This window comes from Bactrocera oleae, chromosome 6, assembly GCF_042242935.1.
Source record: "Bactrocera oleae isolate idBacOlea1 chromosome 6, idBacOlea1, whole genome shotgun sequence".
Lineage (NCBI taxonomy): Eukaryota > Metazoa > Arthropoda > Insecta > Diptera > Tephritidae > Bactrocera > Bactrocera oleae.
In genome coordinates this window covers 7654437-7669869 of record NC_091540.1, presented here as the reverse complement: position 1 = coordinate 7669869, position 15433 = coordinate 7654437, and the positions used below count along the sequence as shown (strand labels likewise).

Sequence of the window (15433 nt, the reverse complement as noted above, 5' to 3'; positions counted from 1 at the left end):
GCAAGTGGATATAACTTTTTAATAAACATGATACCGCAGCTTTTTAATTTTAAAGAGTGTTCCATCTTCATCGATACAATTGGAATGCCTGCCTTACTACTCTTAAGGCCATCAGTTATATGATCAACAAATCTTCACTTAGGCGCGAAAATCAGCTGTATGATAATCAGATCATCAGTGGGACGCAAAAATTTGGAACTCCTACGAACTAATTATAAAACGATCAGCTGTATAATAATCAGATCTTGTTTTAGGCGCAAAAAATGGGAATCTCTACCCACTACTATTAAGGCGACCAGCCTTATGATCATCAGATCACACTTGAGCGAAAAAGAATATTGGAATTTCTGCAAACTACTTATGATGCGATCAGCTGCATGGTCATCAGATCAGATCTTCACTTGGACGCAAAAAACTGAGCTCTCTACACATTTCTTTTAAAGTGATCAGCTTTATCATCATCATATCTTCAACTATGGGTGAAAAAATTGTAATCTCTGTCAATTACTAATAAAGTGGTTGGATGGACGATCATCAGATCTTCACTTGGGCCCAAAAAATTTAAATTTCTGTCTGCCACTTATAAAGTGATGGACTGAATGATCATCACAAAATATCTGTGGGTACTATTAGAGCCCTTGGTATAATGGTTCTACTGCGGATGCCATATTTTTACTGACAAAGCTATCCAAATTTCAAGAATAGGAAACATTAACTGCAGACAGGCCCAGCAAAATCTTTGACTGAATCAATCAATAGGCAGTACGTATGCGTAAATTTGAGCTGAGGTCTATTCCAGAAGAGAGTAGTGTGGTGATCTCAGATTTTCTCAAATCATCAACACATGTATCATGCGCTTCCTTTGGTTTTTCTTAACTTGCGAATTTTATTTTTTACACTTGTTCGCTTTTTATTGCAAGTTATCTGGCTTTGCTTTCAGATTTACAGCTTTTAGCTGCGTTTTAATGTTTTTTTTTTTGTTTGCTTTCATTTTATTTTTGAACAACGAAGTTCATTTACTACCAGCTTAGTGGGTATTCTTACTGATAATTCTTCGAAAACTTTTGTTATTCTGATTATCTGCGTGCGCTTCACTGTCATTTTCGTAACATGGACAAATTGCACACACATACATATATACCTATATATATACCTAGAGGCATGTATGCGTGTGTAAATTGCTAACTCTTAAAAATTTTCGTAAAAAAGGGTTCGTTGAACCGGTGCGCCTCTGCCGCTAACTAACCAAATTATATATGCATATACAGACGGACATACAAACAATTGCTTAAGTACTATTTAAATGTATATATGTGTGTATGTTTATAACTACGCTTTCGCGTTTCTCACATTTTTTCACAATTTTATTTTTAACTACATATTTTATTTACGCTTCGTTGCCGCATAAAATGTGCAGATAGTGCTTATACACGCATTCGCACCTACATCTAGGCTCGATAGAATCTACTTTAAAGCAAATTAGGTTGTAAGCTAAAAGGTAAAAAAAAACATAAGAAATGCTGCTATAGTAATCCAACAACAACGTAATACATTTTAATAAAGAAAAAATAAATAAATTAATTAAAATGCCTGCTTTGCACACGCTATTGCTGCTGGCTGACTTTTAATGCCCAAATGCATGAAATAGGCGCAAGTGCAACTTTGTGTGTTATCAGAGTTATCAGCACTTAAAAGTGGAAAAAATAACACAACAATCGCGCATATATTTGTATTGAACAAGCTGCAAACCAGCAAATATTAATATAAAGCATGCAGCTCATGCAGGGGACAGGTCTATACATATATTTAAGAGCACGAGCAGGTTAATAATGGCAGTGTGCTTGGCAACAAGCTGGCAGTAAATTTAAAATTATATAAGATTAAATAAGTAAAATAAATCTATGCAGCAAATTAGCGGTGTGTAGAAACACCCAAAAGGAAAAGAGACCATATAAAGTGTATATATAAATGATCAGCTGGGCTGAGTCGTTTTAGCCATAACCGTATATAAGTATGTCTGTATATATGCGAACTACTTGTAGTCGCTTAGTTTTTAAGTTATTGTTTTGAAATATTGCAACCATCCTTTTCTCACCAGGAAGCTGTTCATTTGTTGTAACGACCGATATCGCTCTACTATAACATATAGCTCCATACAAATTGAGCGATCGGAGTCAAGTGTTTGTATGGAAAACTTTTTCATATGAGGAAATATTTTCACGAAATTTGTCACGGCTTATTGCGCAAGACAATGGTGCCATCTTCGAAGAAATTATTATGATCGAATCACTATAGCATAAAGCTGCCATAAAAACTGTACGATCGGCATGTATGAAACAAATTTTCATTTAACGAGATGTCTTCACCAAATTTGGCATGAATGTTTGTCCAAAGCAGCGGTACAATCTTCGAAAAAATTGTTCAGCTCAGATCACTATAGCATATAGCTTCCAAACAAGCTGTACGCTCGAAGTACTCGAAGGAATATTTTGTATTTGTGAAGGATATTATAGCTTAGGTGCAACAGAAGTTAATGTTTTTTCTTGTTTTAAATAAAATTTTAGCATGTATGTATATGAATAAGTGAATTTTATTTTCTTTAATTTTTTTTTACAAATGTTTTTATGTATGTATTTGTATAAGTGAATTTTATTTTCTGCTTTATGTGGGTGAGCGACGTTTAATGTGTTAATATTTGTACTTGCATGGCAGCGTATGCTGTTAGTCACTTATATTATATATACAATATACTATAGTTATTTGGGTTATTGTGCTGGAAAATTCCATGCATATTTAAAAATCAGTAACCTCAATATTAGCTGCGTCGCAACATTTCCCCCACAACACACGCACGCACGCACACATCCATACGAGTATGCCAATATCATAATAAACACATGCGGGCCAATGGCCAATTAGTCACCTGGGTGCGTACCAAAAACCGATTCCAAATTGAGCAGAAAGTGGCAAACAATTGTGCGAATCAAAAATTTGCATAAATACTTAAGAACGCATAACTTCAGTAGAAATTGCGTTGGTGGTGGTGCTGGTGGATGCGTTTAGCCAGTTGCGGAGAAAGGAATACGCGAGAAAATAGAAGAATTAAACTAAAATATGAAATCAAAGCAGCAATTTAGTATTGAGCGAGTTGCAAAAAAAAAAAAAAACACAAATCAAACGCAAAGCAATGTGCATGGGTGTATGTGTGTGTTCGTGTGAGTATGACGCATTACACTTACACACCCACACGCAGCAACGACAACAATGACCAATCGTTGATGGTTAGTGTGAAAAAATGCGAACGGAACGCAAAAGAACAACTTTCGAAATGTAAATAAACTGTTTACCATAATGGAAACTGTGCGTTGGTATGTGTGTGTATCGGCTAATTTGTCTGGCTGCGTGCAGGCGGTAGTCACTACTGTATATGCAATTGCGAATGGCATTTTTGGCAAAACCAGAACACACCTTTCGCTGTATAAAGCAAAAATAGCATATTATGAATGCTGTGTGTATGTGTGTTTGTAAATTTTTAAAGAAAAAATTAACAAAAAATAGATATAAATTATTGGAAAATGCAGCAGAAAATGCAAGTGAAGGCTTTGTGTATTTTGAATTGCATTCTGCATATGCAAATTGCTGTTGTTGTATTATGATATACATATACACATATGTATACATATGTGAGCTTTTAGTGATTTGTGCCACACATTATTTCCTATAATAATTGCAACCTTGAGATTATTTTCAATACAAAATTTTACTTTTTATCTAAAATTTGTATGAAGGAACTAACAGGCACCGTCACTTTTCTAGGAAAACTATCTCTACGAATGAAATAATTGATAAGATTGACTTAGACAACGAAATGCAATTAAAAAATGAACTGATATGAGCGACACCAAAGCAGAATCACACCATATACATATACATACATATATATTTTTTCAAACAGGTGTCTCGTTTAACAGTTGGAAACTTGAAATATTAGCTGAAAAACAAAACTTGTCACAAAATACTAAAAATACATAAAGTATAAACGCTTATCAGCAAGCAAATATGAAAAATCAGCGCAATGTACAGGCCACTAGAAAATATTTATAAATTTGTTTGTATATGTAAAAGGCAATCAGTAAAAGTGAATTCAAATATATACATATATACAAAAAGATGCAATAATAAATATTAATTTGTACACGGTTACCTTTTATTTTAATCGAAATTATAACAATTAATTAAACAAAACTTGTTTACTTGCTTTTTATTTATTTTTTTTGTATTTTTTATACCATGTAATTCACAGAAGGAAACACCAGAGACACTATAAAATATATACAAACGATTAACATGACGAGCTAAGGCGATTCAGCCATGCCTATCTGTCTGTCCGGCCGTTTATCTGTCTGTGTACATGCGGAATTAGTCTCTCAGTTTTTGAGTTATCGATCTGGAAGCCTCCACTCGTAATTTTATATCCAAGAAGCTGCTTATTTGTCGGAATGGCCGATATTGGACCACTATTGCATATAACTGCCACACCAACTGAACGATCAGAATCAAGTGTTTGTGTGGTAAACTTCTTAATTTGACGAGATATTTTCCTCAAATTTGTCACGGCTTATTGTGCAACATAATGGTGCAATCTTCGAAGAAATTATTAAGATCGAATCACTATAGCATACAGCTGTCATACAAACTGGTCGATCATAATAAGTAAGAAATCTTTTGTGTTTGTGAGGGGTATTAAAGTTTCGGTGCAACCGAAGTTAACGTTTTTTTTTCTTGTTTTAATTTAATTTTATTTATATTCTATGTCTAACATGAATTGTCACTGATTATTCAGCAATTGGTGTAGTTAATGATGTTATCAACGGCAAACATGAGAAATAGCAATAAAAAAGATTGATTTGAAATGAGCTAGGCTTTTTGCCGGATGTAGTTGATTATACACACATATACATGCGTATTAATATATACTTGTTCTGCGCTAATAAATAATTAAATTAATAAATATACGCTTGCCTTATTAACTTTTTTTTATTAGAGACTGCTGAGTGGCAGCGCGTTTCATTCATACGATTTCATATCGCGAACTACGGCCGTTCATATTTACATATGTATGTATATATAGTACTACTTTATGCATATATCTGTATCTTTGGCATTTCTCTTATCTTGTATACCTACTCTGTGCTTTATTTATTTAAATTCGATTTTTGAGTGCATGTCAATCAAAATGGTGCAAAACTGTTAAATCAATATTGAAAGTGGCGTATGTAAATATATATGCATATAGATATGTGTATATACACTCATACATACATACATATGTAAGTGTGTAAGCTACACAGAAAGGCATTGAAAGTAAGACGTAATATCACTGCACTTGCAGCATTTCAAGGTCAATGGAGCTCGCATAATACAAAATTGTTAAATAATACACATATTTACAGTTATGTGTGATGTTAGTTGTATAAAATAAGAAAAAAAGTAAACTTCGGCTGCAACGAAGCTTTAATACCTTTTCAAGTGTATTTCTTCTAGCATAAAAGAGTATAAAAGGATTTTTATCTTAATTTTGATCGCTCAGTTTGTATGGCAGCTATATGCTATAGTGGTCCGATCTGAACAATATCTGCCGAGATTGTAGCGTTGCCTTGGATTGTAAGCTATGCTAAATTACGTGAAGATATAATGTCAAATAAAAAAGTTTTCTATACAAGGATTTTATTGTGATTCACTCCAACCCAGTAAAGTAGAGAGTGGGGATAAAGTGATCCTCTCCGTCCCGGTTTGTCAGACAAGCAACAACAAGCAGATTATTTTCTTTAGCAATTCTCTCACGGCCTTGCTCCAACCACTCAAAGGTAAAAACTTTGATGTTTTCTGTTATAAGTATCAACATCTAAATATAGGTATACATACGTTGTGTTTTTGTTTTTGTATAAGAAATTATTTTCCAGGTATATGTTTATATTATTGAAATAGTTGACTACGAAAACACTTACGCACACATTCATATTGTCGTCAATACCATCCCATAAATACCATTTGAGTAAGTAATTAACAGCAAAGTAAAAACAATGACAAACACACGAAAAAAAAAACAAGAAAAAAGCTTGAATTGAGGCAGAATATTTGTACAAAAACCTATTAAAATTAAATTTGTATTTTCTATGATTGAAATATTGCTAATGGACTACGTATCTACAAAGTATCCATTATCATGCATACCTACGAGCAAGCATTATCAGTGAAACCGCGACGAACTAAATAACACATGCCCTAAAATATTATATCAGCGCGCAGGGTCTCAGAAGCAACAGCAGCAGCCAGATAAGGAGTAAGAGTGGTAAATTAGCACTTTCACATTGAAGGCCGCAGTGAAGAAAAGGGGGTGTTGTATAAGAAAAATCACATAGGCACACACGTACACACACACACACACACATGTAGATATCGACAGAGGCAAAATATAATATTAAAAACAAAAAATGGTAATGTAACAGAAATGTCAATCATATTTTCAGTTTTTGTTACAATGTACGCGCGTATATGTGTGTCTGGCTGTCATATGGCAAAGTAATTTTCCAAGCATGTCAAATAACTATGAAGCACTGATAAGATTATTTTCGTAAAGGCATATAGACCAACTGTAGATATTTACCAACATTTTACTAAATGAAAACAAAGTAAATCAATGCTAAACAACACCCGGGAACTACAAAGTAAATGAAACGCCATTAAACAATAGATAAATATTTAATTTAAAATAATTTTTTAATTTCCCACAATAGCCAGCAAGCAAATACAATAAGTTATATGGCATTAATTTCATATACAAAGGCTTATCTTGGGTTATTCAATAACTCTGACGCAATTAGCTATCGTATAAATGCTGCCAATATTTACACTTGATTTGTTGCTATGTAATATTACACAATACAATTCAGTTTGTTTGCCAAGGTATTCCCCGCTTATAAAATATTTATTTATTTCTTTTTAGACGGAATCTCTGAAAATCTCCACAGATTCGGATCTACATGATTGGTTCATGGAACGTGATATGAAAGATCCGGCTGTTATGATACTAAATGACAAACTGATGTCAGATGCTCTATTCAATTTGCAGCCGATTAAGTCGGAACACTCATATAGTTTAAATAGTGATGGCGATTCATTGCCAGATTCACCACATAGCCTGCAGACGAAAATGGATGGTGAGTATTATTTATATGTTGAGTAAGAAGTAGTGTGTAGGAAGAACGACTAAGTGCCAGTTTAGGTTAATTGAAACTCAATTGGAACAGAACTACTGAATTTTTGTTAAGGAAAAATTATAATATATTTAATATAATTTTGACGACATTTTACATACGACATTTTTGGGCTTAAGCAGCACTGCGGGCTCTCTAAAAAGAGATGCTATTAAGTTCAAACATCTTCTTAATTTAGTCGATTAGTAAATACGATATAGAGAAAAGTGTTTTATTTTAAAGGCTGTCTGAAACGCCTAATATGAGTACTTAAAAAGTTAGTGCTTGAAGCTTTGTTGATGCAATTGATAGTATTGCCTCCGCAAAAGAAAAGAAAATAACCTTCACTATTTAACAGTAAGCTAGAGAAAAATTCACGTCTTAAGTATTATATTAGGTCCAGTAAAAAGTTCGTTCGGTTTTTATCTAAGAGATGGCGTTATTGTCCATAGTACTAGTGTTACGTGTCGCACCATGTCATACTATACGGCGCTGATATTTTTCGCGCTAAAAGTTTGTCTTTGACAGTTTTTCGATTGATTTACTCAGTTCGTTGTGAGCGCTCGTCAAAAATGGACACCAACAAAGAGAAAATTCGCTATATTTTACAATTCGATCAAAGCCAAAAAGCGGCCAAAGCGGCTGAAAACATTAATTTAGTTTATGGGCAAGATACTGTAATCGAACGTGTAGCACAAAAGTGATTTGCTAGGTTCCGTCCCGGTAATTTCGATGTCAAAGATGCACCACGCGTCGGGAGGCCTGTCGTCGAAAATTGCGATAAAATCATGGAAATAGTGGAAACAGACCGTCACGTGAGCACTTATTTAATTGCTGAGGAACTAAAGATAAACCAGAAAACCGTTTGGAACCATTTGCATAATCTTGGATTCAAAAAGGAGCTCGATGTTTGGGTGTCACACGAACTAACGAAAAAAACATGATGGACCGAATTTCCATCTGCAAATCGCTGCAGAATCGCAACAAAATCCACCCGTTTCTGAAGTGGATTGTGACTGGCTATGAAAAATGGGTCACTTATGACAACATCGAGCGCAAACGGTCGTGGTCAAAGCTCGGGGAAGCGGCCCAGATGGTGGCCAAGACCTGATTGACGGCCAGACTGTGTGTTTGATGGGATGGGCAGGGAATCATCTACTGCGAGCTGCTCCCCTATGGCCAAACGCTCAATTCGGCCCTCTACTGCCAACAACTGGACCGCTTGAAGGCAGCACTCATCCAGAAGAGGCCATCTTTGATCAACAGAGGCCGAATTGTGTTCCATCAGGACAACGCCAGGCCAGGTGACTCGCCAGAAGCTCCTGGAGCTCGGATAGGAGGTTTTAATGCACCCACCATTTTCAAAATATTATCTATTAGTATTGAAAATATTGAAATAGTTAGGTGCTCTGGGAAACGTTATACATAAATCGATTTTCAATATATCTTATGCTTAAAGGTAGATAAACTGCTTAAACTAATCAATTCTAAATTTTCGCCAAAATTTTCGAAGTTATATCAACTAGTATAGAAGTCGTTGCTTACATTTAGGCGGCAAGTGAAACGCCGTATATATATATACCCATAACGATTTTTAGAGATATTTGCTGAGAAGTAATTAAACTGCTTAAACTTATCAATTCTCAATTTTCGCCAAAAATTTTCAAAGTAATATCAACTAGTTTAGAAATCGTTGCCTACATTTAGGCGGCATGTGAAGCGATGTACATACATATAACGATTTTTTAGCCTTTTGCTTAGAAGTAGTTGAAAGTAGATAAACTGCTTAAATTTTTCAATTCTCATATGCTCATATTCCAACGAATTAATGCGAACATTTTTGAGAATTATATATGCACATATAAGCATTTCGCAGTCTGGTGTACAATAAAAAAAAAATAACTAACTAAATAATCATTTCAAGAAATCATTTTTTTGAGTTTTTTATCTTTTTTGGAATTTATTTTCCTATTCTTTGCTTCAACATTCGTTTCCTATTCACAACCGCCATTAGTACAGTGCCCTTAAAAACAAACCAAAAAAAAAATTTAAACTCACGTCAAGGGTGCAGAGCAGCATGAACAATTGATTTATTTTAAGCTATAAAATATTTAATTTGTTTTTTATCTAAAAGAATTATTTACAGTAGAAGCGTGTTCGATAAACTTCAGCGCCACTGTAATTTTATTTGCTTGTGTGTATGGTATGCGTGTCTGTCGTACTTTAACCTAAAAAAAAACTATTTTTAATATTTTTCTTTTGCAAACTGTCGTCAGTTCAACAGTATTGGCAATAACTAAAAATAAGTACAACAAAAAAGTGACAACAACTCTATTACCTAAGCAATATTTCAATCAAGTCAGCACTTCTCATTAACTGCCTAGTAATTGTAACGAAAACACATGCAACTACACGAGTGTCGTGACAAATGAGTTCTTCCATTTTCCACACATAAATTAAAAATTTCCACTTCGTTCGATAAAAACAAAACAGATACACACGCGCAAAAGCACAACAACAAAACGAAACTCAAGAAAAACAAACAACTAAAAAAATTGAAACTGTAACAATTTGTGTAAAACGCAAAATTAATATATATTTTTGTGGCGAAACTAAAAAGCAGCAAATTACCGGTAACGAATTTGCTTGAATATGGTTATTTGCAGCACAGTTTGTGCGAAAATAGGGTGGCATGAAACATAAATTTATTTTTTCAAGAAAGTTTATACCTTATGCTGCAGCACGTGCCAAAACGCCGTTAGCATTACATAATGACTAATGGCTTTCTTCGACTACTACCCGGTAGTCGCATTATCACCGACTCGCCATTTATTTCGTACCATATCATATTATATAATACCATATACATATATATGTGTAGTTAAGACATTTTTTCTCGGAAATCACAAAAGCTTTTACAGTCCTGTTAACCTTTGTAGCAATTATGTACAAGCTTGTTGCGTTCAAGTACACAACATATTGCCACCCACATATGAAGGTTGCAACCAGTTGACAGTGCTGTAGTTCATTATGCAATTGATAAAATTGAAATTGTACAGACTTTATGTTGCGCTATAAATAACTAAAATAACTACGTTGTTTGCCAATGAAAATTTGTGTTTTTAAAATAGCGATAATTTTGTACGTTGCGCAGATCGAAGCTAGATAGCAGACCGCAATTTGTGTAATGAAGTATAATGATTGACATTTATAAGTAATTATATTTTACATACATATGTTGCTGATAGAATAAAGTGAAAAAACGGGGAATTTTATTTACGAAAAATACTGAGCTTTCATTCTGTTCCCGGATATTTTGGATACCAAAAATATTGTGCTTCCATTGAGCTTTACTAGAGCTTTTGGATATTTTGAATACTAAATAAACTGAGCTTTCATTAAGCTTTACTAGAGCTTTCGAAAATTTTGTATGCTAAAAATGCTGAGCTTTACTAGAGCTTTTGGATATTTTTGATTTGGAGAAGCTTTCAGATATTTTGAATTTGCTTTTAATGTCAATCAAGAAGAGTAAAGTTTTACTACATTTCTTCATAGAATCTTTTTTGAAATTTCATTTTCAATATTGAAAAAGTCAGACTAACTGAGAATATGGTATATTCGGAAAATATATGCTTAATCAACAATTTGTATAGATTTCAGGCTTAAAATCATAACTAAAACAATAGTTTATTTTAATAACAGAGGTCATGCTGTTAATTAACCGTTTGACAGTTTTACGTCGGACAGTTGACAGTTTTACTGTTAATACACAGCGAAGTGCTGTTAACAATAATGTTGCAAAATAATAAATTTAAAGTACAAAAGCGGCATTCGTTTTGATAATTTTTTTTTTTTTTGTTGTACTAAAATGGTTTTTGCAGCAAACATTAAAATTTATGGACTTCCAAGCGCATTTTATGTAAAAAATATACAATTGTTTGAGTATACATATGTATATTAACATTTTAATGCAAACATACATATAAATATGATGTATCTTCATTTGCGTGTGTGTGTGTGTAAAAATGTATAAACAGCTGCATTAGAAATATAATAACTTAGGTAATAGCTGTCACTCATGTGTGGCAATAATAGTTTGTTTATCTGAAATACTATTTTTCGCTCAAAGTTTTTCAATATTGCCAACCATTTTCATGTAAATAAATTTCATTGACGTTAACGTTCATTTGAGCGCATAAAAGTACAAAGAAATATTTGTGAGGTTACAAAATAAATATTACTTGTAGATTTTATTGAATAAATGTTTTATCTCCACGTGACAATTGAACAACTTAAAATCTCTATATCTCAAAGAGTATTAATATTATCGATTTGGTGCCAAAGAATTTTTTGTAGGAAATTAAATTCCTACAATTTTTCTGTAGCTAGTGTTGTTTACGAGATAATTTCAAAAAAACGCGAATTTCATGGAAAAATTAGGTTTGGAGGCCTGTACTACCCCGCAGGTGCAAGTTATAACTTTACCGCAATGGAGACTTTTGTAGAGCGTTCAATTCTGAGGAATACCCAATGACGGGTGAGATAATCCTATCAACTGCCGCTGAGTTATAAAATTAAAAAGAAAAAAAATCAAGTTTTACGTGTATTTTATATGGGAAATCTTTACAGGCCTAGGTCTAGTACTTAATATTAAAATTAAAGTCCCAAATTTTTAGGGAATTTTTTTTTTTGGTATTTCCAACAAAATTTCCCCATGGGGTCGAAAAAAAAATAGTTCAAAAAAAACAAGCAGTCTAGTTTATATACTATATTTTTTCTGATATTGTTTAATACTCAACTGAGTGGTACATTAGTTGTTTGCTTTCAACACTAAATTTGTTTTGGCAGCTGGTATGCCTTGGCAGTTATTTATTTAAAGTGTTTTCGTTTATTTTTAAGGTAAATATGTATGTACGCCAGTGCTATTTTCCGGGGGTTTTCGAGGCGAGAACCTGAAGAAACTTCAAGAAAATAATACTCCTTAAGATTCTTGCACTGTTTTTTCTATGACACTAAACCAAAGTATATCTAAAATAAATTGAAATATTAAATTTTTGTATGTACAGTTGTAAATTGCATTAATATTAGCTTTACGAATCGAAAATAGCATAAAATAAGTAGGTGCTATGCTTTTCCAGCCTTGAAATATCAATTGAGGTAATTTTACAACAAAAACTTCGAAAAAATTAAGCATATCCACAGGCGTTGCATGTTTCTGACGTGCTCAAATTTGATCTTTTGTATGATCTAAACTATATACAAGTAGACGAATTTTTCTTAAAAAAGCTGATATCTATAATTTGATTAACGTCAAACGTTAAATAGTCGTGATATAATACAACAACAACTGCAGTAATAATTACAAATACATATTAATTTGACATAACTGCCTTAACTTAAACTTAAAAAGAAAATATTTCCAAAAAAAAGCCATCCCTTACACACAACTAAAAATTATATAATAAACAGAATAATAAAAGAAAAATTATTTTTTTTTTCTTTGAGGGATTATACTTGTATCCTCTTATGAATTTCAAAAATGTACATATATAGAAAAATACGCACCCCCTGCCCGCTAGGTGAAATTTTTCAGTACAATGGGCACCCAAAACTTCAAACGCATTTTTCTCAAAACGATGAGAAAAATTTCTTCTAATTTTAAGCAGAAAAATCTTCCTCACCGTCAGACACCCTTTTTCGGAAGTCTTGCTTGAGTTGGGTTACGGGATCAAGGAAATTAAACATTTTTCAAAATGAATTGCCGATTCTTAAAGTACATTAAATTCTGTAAATTTATTTATTAAATATAATGCATCTTCAGAAAAAGTTTACAAAAAAACTCTACAAATTAAAGCATAACCACAGGCGCACACATGAAATTCTTGGTCCAGAAAGCTAATTGTGTATAATATTAAACCTATGTATAGATTCTACTACTACTTTAACCATAAAAAAAGTGTAAAAAAAGTTTTTAAAAATTTCAGTAAATAAAACTTAAGAATTATATAGAAAGTATAGGGTTAAGGATAATTTTGAACAACAACTTGCTTTTTATATGCTTTGAAATAATTTGAAATATAAGCCAGCAAAACAGCAGCAAAATATTACGAAATCGCTTTGAAATACAATATTATCTTAAATATACTTCTTGCACACCAAAAGTTTATTGCATTGATTGTCAATGACTTTTTAAAAAAACAACACTTAATAATATAGACTCAGAGCGACATTCAAAGTTCAGTGGCATCATAAAGGAAATACAATTTACACTTGAATAAAATAAACTCACACTGATAGATTATTAAATAAAATTTCATTTTATTTCATTACTTCTCTTTACGGCCTACCCCTATAAAAAGATATGGAAGACGAGTGCTATCCCGCAATTTCGCTGAAAACCGCAACCAGCAACATAGCACGCACACGGCACGATGTAGACATCACCAACATTGTTGACCCCAAGTGCTTGGCCATATCGGTGAACTGTGATGATACGCCAATGGAATTGGCTACACTAGAGCCCAGCAGTCACACTACCAGCAGCTCTAGCAAATTAGCAACTAACACATTGCTCACCACCGCCGCTACCTCCAGCACACCCACAACTAGTGGTACATTGAGCATACCCGCCAGCAACGCAAACGGCAGTGGTATACTCACTGCGAACACCACTACCCGCCAATCTGCTACAGCGTTGCCATTACGCTACACACATGCCGGCATCTATGCGAGCCTCAGCAAGATCAACACCACCGCACCGATGACGTTTAATCTGCGCACCGCTGAAACGTCCAGTGGCACCAGCAGCAGCAGCTGTAGTTCCGGTTACGGCGGCAGCAACACGACTACAATTACACTTAGCAAACCCGCCGCTACACAACAACACCAACTGCAGCAACAGTCACACCTCCAACAGTACTTACCTCAGGCGGCGGCGGTGAGCACAGTCTTCGAACCGAATAGCTGTCGTACGCCGTCAACGGCACGCGAAGGTAGCTCTTCGCCGGACATCTGTTCGGACATCGAAATCGATGAGTCGGCCATTAAGGATGAGCCCATGTCGCCCGATTCCAGTTGCCCGCCCAGCCCCAATTCGCCGGAATGCATAACAATGGCGAAAATCTCAAAATTAACCGCGCGCACCAACTCCGATCTCGTCTTTGAGCACAAGGTCAGTAACGAGGCAATATTTTTTTATGTTAAGAAAATTGTTTTTAATATTTACATTTTGTACACACACTACCAGAATGGTTGCCTGCAACTCACACCCGCCTCACAGAGCTTACTCAAAGCGCAACAACTCGGCTTGAATACCAGCACATCCGGCAATAATGGTCAAAACATTGTAATGCCCAAATTGAATATTAAGTCGGAGTCTAGCTATACTGGTGTTGGTGCCTCTATCAAGCATAACGGTCAATATGGTCTGCCATTGACGCCACCCTCCTGCTCGTCAAGTGATGGTGATTCCGAAGGTAATTTAACACCGGAACATTTACTATCACCACTTTCGCCCAACACTTCAGTTTCTATATCTGTGGCCAACCCTGCAGTCATTACACCCGTTGCCTTGCATGCCGCGAATGTGCGCCGTAGTGCCAGTAGCAGCAGCTCATCATCGCCATCATCCGCCTCGTCGTCGACATCTTCACTGCATGCAGCCGGTCGGCATGCGTCTGGCGGAACCAGCGGTTCCACACGTCAGCCGATACATACCCCGCTCATTAGCTCACAGCCGGTAAGTTGAGTGTATATAGTTGAATTTGGAGGTACACTACTAATTCACACTTTGCTTTGTATGCTTACAGAAAGGTTCAACTGGCGTACTTATCTTAACCGAGGAAGAGAAACGCACGCTACAAGCGGAAGGCTATCCAATCCCGCAGAAGCTACCACTTACCAAAGCGGAGGAGAAGTCGCTCAAGAAAATACGAAGAAAAATCAAAAATAAGGTGAGCGCCTAGTAAACCCTGAGTTAAAATAGGGAAGACTACCCAGCGAACTTTTTCACTTAAACTTACTTTCGTGAGGAATAATCTTTAACGACCTTTTATAAACTTCTAAAAAAAATAACCGTGTAAGACTTACAGTCAATTGTTCGAAAAAGACTTTAAATCTTTTCAGTATGCCACAGATCTTATCTTTTCATAATCTTCTTGATCCCAGAATGCGGTTGT

The 15433-nt window shown here is 34.6% G+C and overlaps 1 protein-coding gene and 2 long non-coding RNA genes across 7 annotated transcripts in view; 2 read left to right on the top strand and 1 right to left on the bottom strand.

The window, feature by feature from the left end:
• The window catches only part of LOC118680581 (uncharacterized), a 98618-nt gene that overhangs the window by 75249 nt on the left and 7936 nt on the right, over nt 1-15433 (bottom strand). The gene's annotated exons all lie outside the window — the stretch shown is intronic.
• The window catches only part of CrebA (Cyclic-AMP response element binding protein A), a 79381-nt gene that overhangs the window by 61880 nt on the left and 2068 nt on the right, over nt 1-15433 (top strand). For 4 of the 5 annotated variants that reach the window (XM_070111816.1, XM_036361060.2, XM_036361061.2 and 1 more), the window contains 4 exons: nt 7007-7220; nt 13616-14427; nt 14503-14994; nt 15065-15208. In XM_070111816.1, coding sequence (XP_069967917.1) covers nt 7007-7220; nt 13616-14427; nt 14503-14994; nt 15065-15208 — 1662 coding nt within the window. The remainder of the gene's footprint in view (nt 1-7006; nt 7221-13615; nt 14428-14502; nt 14995-15064; nt 15209-15433) is intronic. The other variant, XM_036361062.2, reaches the window with a different exon arrangement.
• On the top strand, nt 1865-2583 carry LOC138857919 (uncharacterized). The gene is made up of 2 exons (XR_011397134.1): nt 1865-2011; nt 2099-2583. It is a non-coding gene; the product is annotated as an uncharacterized lncRNA (long non-coding RNA).